This window comes from Oryctolagus cuniculus, chromosome X (assembly GCF_964237555.1).
Source record: "Oryctolagus cuniculus chromosome X, mOryCun1.1, whole genome shotgun sequence".
Taxonomy (NCBI): domain Eukaryota; kingdom Metazoa; phylum Chordata; class Mammalia; order Lagomorpha; family Leporidae; genus Oryctolagus; species Oryctolagus cuniculus.
In genome coordinates this window covers 7,696,580-7,703,693 of record NC_091453.1, presented here as the reverse complement: position 1 = coordinate 7,703,693, position 7,114 = coordinate 7,696,580, and the positions used below count along the sequence as shown (strand labels likewise).

The window sequence follows — 7,114 nt, the reverse complement described above, 5'->3', positions numbered from 1 at the left end:
GAGCTGCCTTCCGGAGGACGCAGGGTAAGTCCAGCATCCTGCAAGGGTGAGTCCAGGTGAGGGTCGAGTTATCCAACGCCGCGGGCGCGGAGCCCTGGATTCGCCGGGGCGTGGTTCTCGCCGCCAGCGCCTCAGCGCGCAGCGACCTCCTGGGTGTCAGCGCGCAAAGTTGCCGCTTAATCCCCGCGCCCGCCGGCCTAATGAGGACTTTCTCAAAGCACAACGCTGCGCCAGGGGCTTCCTTCCCAGGCACAGGGACTCCAGGAGGTCGACACTCCCGGCCCAACCGGACGCCCCTTCTCGCACACCACCAAGCCGGGTCCGGGGAGACTCGCACCTCGCCAGTGAACTCTTGCCCCTGAATCCTCAGCGGGGTTCTCTAGACCCCCTGGGGGACCGGCAGGCTCCTGGCCCAGGCGGCTTGCTCCTGCGCCCTGGTTCGGGGTTTGCGGCCAGGAGTCCTGGCGCGGGGCGGGGCGCTCCAGGGAGGCCGAGGCGGCGCGCTATTCCTGTCGTGGTGAGCTACCGGCATGTTATGTGCGGCGCCCAATCACGCCTCTAACCCGTCGCTCTGACCCGCGCCCCCCCTCCTTAATCCTCCAGGCTTTGATTTGATCCTCCGCGCAGAACAAACTCACCCCACCCCCCGCCCTGTAGCCAGTTGTCTCGGGGCCTCGCGGGTGCCCGCAGAACCCGTCCTCCTCGTCCACCCCGGGGGGTCAGAGCCCTTGCCCCACACTGTCGGGTCGCCCCGAGTCGGGGCCGCATCTACGCGTCTGGGCCGTCAGAGATCCAGCATCTCCGGAGTCCACCGGCAGCTCGGCCCTTCCAGGTGATGCTGCACGGCCACCACCGCCCCTGTCGCGCAGGTGTACGTTCCCCAGATCGGGCCGGAGAGGGGTCTTTGAGAAACGCACTGGCAGCCTCCGCAAGCGCCGAAACCAAGCCCCGCACCCCGCAGAAGACTCCAAACTCCGCGCCCTCCGCCACTAGGGGCTTCCGGGAACCCTTCTCATACCAGATTTGCTCTGAGAGGTGCAGGGGACGATCTGCGGACCTGGATGAAGAAGCCTTGGGCTTTAAGCTGAGCAGGCAAAAATGGGCCCCTGCTAGGGGCTCTGAGGGTCGCGCCGGGGTCGTGGGGGTGTCGTGTCCGGGGATGCCTCCAGCCGAGCCTGGCTGGCCCCAGTCCCGGCCCGGCCGCTTCCCGCTCGGGGCATCATGAGTTACTTCCTGTCTTACTGCAAAGCTCATGGCGGCTCGCTGCTCACCGGGTACCAGGCCCTGCGCGCCGAGGGCTTCCTGTGCGACGTGACACTGGAGGCCGAAGGCAGCGAGTTCCCTGCGCACAGGTCGCTCCTGGCGTGCTCCAGCGACTACTTCAGGGCCTTGTTCAAGAGCCACACGCGGGAATCCCGGGCTCGAGTGATCCACCTGCACGTGCCTTCCGCGGCCGGCCTGCAGCGCCTGCTGGACTTCATCTACACTGCCTGGCTGCCGCTCTCCATGGACACCGTAGAGGATACTCTGGAGGCTGCCAGCTACCTGCAGGTCACCGAGGCCCTGGGCCTGTGCGGCCGCTACCTGGAGCGACAGCTGGCCCCTGAAAACTGCTGCTTTGCCGCCAACGTGGCTGCACGCTTTGGCCTGGTGCACACGCTGGACGCAGCCGAGCGGTGCGTTGTGCGCCACCTGCGGGAGCTGCTGGCAAAGGGCGCGGGTCCCGCAGGGCTGCTGGAGCTCAATCCTGCGTCGCTGAGGGCCATATTGGGTGCCTCCGATGTGGCGCGGGTGCCAGAGGCCCGGCTGCTGGGCCTGGCGTTGGCCTGGCTGCGGCAGGAGCCCGCGGCGGAGCGCTTGGCTCACTGCACAGCGCTGCTCGAGCGTATCCGCTTCGGCCTGGTGCCCGCCGACCTGTTGCGGCGCATGTACTCGGGCTCCGGCCTCACGCTGCCCGCCCGCATCAAGGGCCTCATCATCCAAGCCCTCAATTACCACACGGCGCCTTCCCGCCAGCCGCTATTGCAGGGCGAGCAGACCAGCGTCCGGAGCCCCCAGACGCGCATCTTGTTGATTGGGGGGCGCAGGACGCGGGAGGCCATGACGGAAGAGGTTGCGGCTCCCCGGGAGGCAGCTAGGGGCCGGGGCGCCGTGGCAGAGCCCGAGGAGGAAGAAGAGCAGGAGCAGGGGGGAGAGGAAGAGTTGGAGGAGGAGAAGGAGTGGGAATTCACTCAGGAAGTGGTGGCCTTCGACGTGTACAACCACCGCTGGCACAGCCTCACGCAGCTGCCCGCACCACTGCTGGGGCACAGCGTATGCACCCTGGGCAACTTCCTATTTGTCCTAGGCGGGGAGATCCCTTCAGGCAGCGCCTCCTCTCCCCTGGCCGATGGCCCGCGGATGGTCACAGCCCAAGTGCACCGATACGACCCGCGTTCTCACAATTGGACCACTGTGCCCGCCATGCGTGAAGCGCGGGCCTACTTCTGGTGCGGCGCTGTGGGTGAGAGTCTCCTGGCCGTCGGGGGCCTGGGCGCAGGCGGTGAGGCACTGGCCTCGGTGGAGATGTATGACTTGCGCAGGGACCGCTGGGCGCCAGCTGGTGCCCTGCCGCGGGCGCTGCATGGCCATGCGGGGGCCGTCGGGGAGCGCAGCGTCGTGTACATCTCTGGGGGCAAAGCAGGGAGAGGTGAAGGAGGTGCGAGCAGCCTGCGGGACTTGTACGCCCTGGGCCCCGGGGAAAAGGCATGGAGCAAAAGGGCACCTATGGGCACCGCCCGCTTTGGGCACCACCTGGCGGTACTACGTGGCAAAGTGTTTGCCTTTCTGGGGCAATTTGAGCCCTTCTCGGAGATTGAACGCTATGACCCCGATTCTGACCAGTGGACTCGGTTGCGGCCACTACCCTATGACCGGTTCTGTTATGGGCTGGCTGTGGTGGAGGAGACAGCGCTGCTGCTGGGAGGCCTCAAGTGGCGGGAATCCCGCCAGGTGCCTACCCGCAATGTGGTGGGCTACGACCTTGACCTGGACCGGTGGGAGGACATAGGCTGCGTGCTGCCCTGGGCCTGGAGTGGCCTGCAGTGCGCGGTGCTGCAGCTGGCTGACGGTGGGGACGTGGAGAAGGACGGAGAGCTTAGAGAGGCGCTGGATTTAGTCCTGGGCTAAATGAGTTAGTGCAGTCTGCAGGTCACCGAGGAGAAAGTTCTGCTTGACTTGGGCTTTTCCAAGAGTGGGCCTCTGGGAGCACAGTGGCTTCTCAAGGGTAAGGAGGCAAACGAGACCTTGGCCAGAGACGAATGGTTCTCCTTGAACTGAGAATGCGGAACGGGATAGGTCAAATAGAAGAATACATGATTCAACTGCAGTGAGCTGGTGATTTTTAAAAAGTCTCACGCTGGGCTAAAGGTGGACTTTCAAAAAGATAAAATGATCTTATTTTCCCTCTAAAGAGTTTCCCTCGGTACTAAACAGTAGTTACTTCTGTGCCAAAAAAAAAAAAAAAAAAAAAAAAAAAACTTGAAAAAATGTACAAGGAGTTAAATACAAAACCTAGAAAATTGTTGGCTTTAAAAGCTGCAATAAACAGTCCTAGAAGAGGGCATTAGCTGAATAAGTGAAGGGCGAGGCAAGTGCTTTGGTTAAATGCTATGGAATCATTGTAAGGAGAACTACCCTTGAATAGTCCAGAATCAGGGTTTTAGTTCTGCTCTACTGGTTCCATATCAATATGGAACTGAAAGGAGAAATAAAACCTCAGAATAATTTTTTTAATTTTTTGGTTAAACTTTTTGGTCTCCTATCCTCACCCCTAGTTTGCTTTTGTTTAGGCTTTAGAGAGCTCATTGGTTTTAAGTCATTTTTTCCGCATCTTTTAGTCATAAAGGTTGTATTTGTAAAAAGTCATACTAATTCACTTATTTTTTGGTGGCTATCCTCGCTTCCTCCAAACAATCACAGAGAAAGGAGGTGAAGTTTTAAAGTACATGTCAGACAAGTGGGAAACCGGTTTGATTTTTCGGGGCCTCACAGAGAAGATACTTGTATGTGTTGAACGGGTGTTACTTCTGGCTTGTGACACCAACAGGGTGGCAAGGTTAGAACTTGTACTTGGGGTAGGGAAAGTAGGTGGCTGTGTGATTAGATCACAAAGAAACATGGTAAGGACTTTGCATGAATAAAGTAAGTGCTTTGTAAGGATTCATTAAAAGCTGAATTTATTCGACTTCATTTTACAGTGCTGCCTCTCTCTTAGATTTGAAACTAATGCAATAAAATGTACAGATATATAGTGGCAAAAGGTCTCTTTCATGCTAGGCTAGCCATGAGTCTTGTAAAATTCATTAGTTTAATTTTTACCATTGAAAACAACAGAGCTGACTTTACAAAAGTAAAAGCTGCTTAGTAGCAACAGAGCTAGTCTTCCCATCAACTGTTACTGTTTACAGGCCAAACCCGGCCACTGTATACATGACACACCCATCAGGTACAGATATTTTTAAGTGAACATACACATTTGGTCTAGTAAACATCAATAAATCTAAACAACTGGAACAAGCACACTTCATTTTAGGACAAGAGGGTATTTTTGTTTTGTTCTGTTTTACATATACAAAATTCCACAAATTTAATGTGTGTCAGTATCCATGCAGTAAATAAATGTTTTTACAAATAGGGTTTTTTTTAAATGATAAAAATATTACACTGGACCCAAAATTCCATACAAACATTAATACGTGATTTCTCATCCATTTTTGACTAAATATAGGATTACTGAAAATGTGCTGCAGAAAGGCCACTCTCCTGTACAGTTGTGCAAAGTCTGCAAAACGACAGTGATTCAATGGTGGTTTCAAAAGCAAAGAAAAAGATCCCCGCTGTGGAGTTTTTAACTTTCTCCTCTACAGCAAAAATAGTCACTGGCATATATCTGAACTCTTAAAGATGTAAGTACATTCACTGAGCTGTACAGGCAACAGTATAAAGCTGATTAGATTTTAGGATATAGAATAGTAAAGGAGGGTCCCTTTCTCCTCCTGAAAAAACAGCAAATTGTGACTTGTACGTTATGCAGCCAGACACTAAAAAGCAGCACAGTCATTTTCATGCTGTGATCACTTTCAAAAACGAGACGCTTATAAATGGAAATATATGAAGAGGACTTTTTCTTAGACTTCATCCACTCTATAGAACAATTCATGATGCTAGGAAGAAAACCTTTAAATTGTCTCTGTCATCTAATTCAATGTGACATCTCTCTGAGTGACCATTATTACCCTCTTGCTCCTTATGAGAGAAGTACATTTCTATTTTCAACATTGTTTTCTATAACTGATATAACACATATCAGTCTGTAACTAAACATATTTTATTCCCTGCCTGAAATATAATTACATAATTTTAATTAACGGACTAGGGGAAGAATTGGAAACTACCTGGAAAGTTGATTCATTTCACTTTATACCTTAGCTTTTAAGAATTAGCATTTAAAAATATGAGTTTGGGTTGAAATTATATATATATACCTATTAGCTGCCTTTCTGGGTGAGTTAAGTCTATTTTTAAAAAATCCATTCTCAAATTCTTCTGTACACAATCAGCATTTCATCACTACAAAAATAAAGGAAGATTTAAACCAAGAAAATAAAGCAGCTCTATCTTCAGTTTTGGTCTTAGTTACAAAAACATCTTACAAAGCTTTGCCCTGATACACCATTAAGTGTTCTCATAGATTTGGAGTAGTATTTCCATTAACCAGCTTTCACAAGTTAATAGACTATTAAGACGAATATTAGATACCTGAACTTTTCTTATGTCGATGCTCTTCTGTTTTGCTCAACTCTTGTATGCACACCTACATTTCACAAAAATAAAACTACAGCATTAAACTTTGTGCAATGTTTAAGAAAATTCTTAGAACATTTTAATAAATATAAAAAAGGTTTAAATTCTTTCCCACCCACAAGGATATCTGCACCTGAAAAAATGTGAATTACTTTGAAGTCTTGTTTATATAAAATTAACTTAAAGGGAGAAAAGATGACCTTAGATAGAAAACTGCCTTTTTGTGGTTTCACTATTTGAAGACCACCTGTATTCAGAGTTGTTTGCAAAAGTTAATTGTAAGTCATTAAAGACAGTTGATTTTGCACATGGTAAACATAAGCTGAGCACTGATTGCATATAAAATATACAAATGCTCATTAAAGACAGTGGTATTATGACCATATATGATTTGTTTCATATAGTTTGGTAACATTAAAGTATAGCTTGTCAAGTGTCCCACACAGATATAAAAACTACCTTATATACTGGTTCACAGTACCCGCAGGTACTGGATGGCCTGAAGGCATAATACACTTACACATGCGTTTCAATGTATGAATGAGTATGTGTTAGAGAGGAAGTGATTACATCTACTTCAGAAGAAATATTCAATGGATCATTTGAGGTGGTATTTTGACAGATATCCAAGAAAAGGTCAAGGTACATCTGCTTCCATTGCTGGAATTCTTTAGATGTCAAGTCTGGATTGTTTAGGACTTTGTCGATAATGGCTACTTCCCCTTCTCTGGCCTGAAAAGCACAAGGATTTAATAGTTAAGATATGGATAAACTTTTCCGGTTTGAAATAAATAGCTAGTAGGAAAACATCAGAATTTCATAACAAATGGCTTTGTTATACTCACACTCAGGTATTTAGAATCAAATCCTGGTGTACATTTGTTTCCCCTACAAACAAGGGATGCCTGGTATTGCCCAGTCTAAAATGGCCTGTTCTGTTTTTCATCTCTGCCTGTGGAAACCTTCCTCATGCTTTAAGTGCCAGTTAAGGCCCCTCTCATTTCTTGAAGCCTTCCTTAAATAATCATAATAAGGATCTTCTTCCTCAATGATGGCCTTATACAACTGCAATGCTGCCATGAACCTATCACATTCTATCCCTTGAGATACTTTCGTATGTGTCCTGTCTTCAGGTGTGCCATAACGTCCTCATGCTTGAATAGAGTGAGCATGGCTATCCTCCTGTTACCAAAAACATGGAGTTCTTGCTATGTACATGCTACAACTCCTTTCCTATAGCATGAAGGGTGTGCAATGGAGAAGAGCTCTT

At 49.7% G+C, this 7,114-nt stretch overlaps 2 protein-coding genes across 5 annotated transcripts in view; one reads left to right on the top strand and one right to left on the bottom strand.

Annotated features, from left to right (window-relative positions):
- Window positions 1-607: 607 nt before the first annotated feature.
- Window positions 608-4,230, top strand: KLHL34 (kelch like family member 34). Its single transcript, XM_002719958.5, has one exon. The coding sequence runs from the start codon at window positions 1,222-1,224 to the stop codon at window positions 3,166-3,168; it is 1,947 nt and encodes a 648-aa protein (XP_002720004.2). The 5' UTR covers window positions 608-1,221; the 3' UTR covers window positions 3,169-4,230.
- CNKSR2 (connector enhancer of kinase suppressor of Ras 2) overlaps window positions 4,191-7,114 on the bottom strand; it is a 315,289-nt gene continuing 312,365 nt past the window's right edge. For all 4 annotated transcript variants that reach the window (XM_002719953.5, XM_002719954.5, XM_008272442.4 and 1 more), the window contains one exon: window positions 4,191-6,576. In XM_002719953.5, coding sequence (XP_002719999.1) covers window positions 6,361-6,576 — 216 coding nt within the window. In that variant the 3' untranslated portion in view covers window positions 4,191-6,360. The remainder of the gene's footprint in view (window positions 6,577-7,114) is intronic.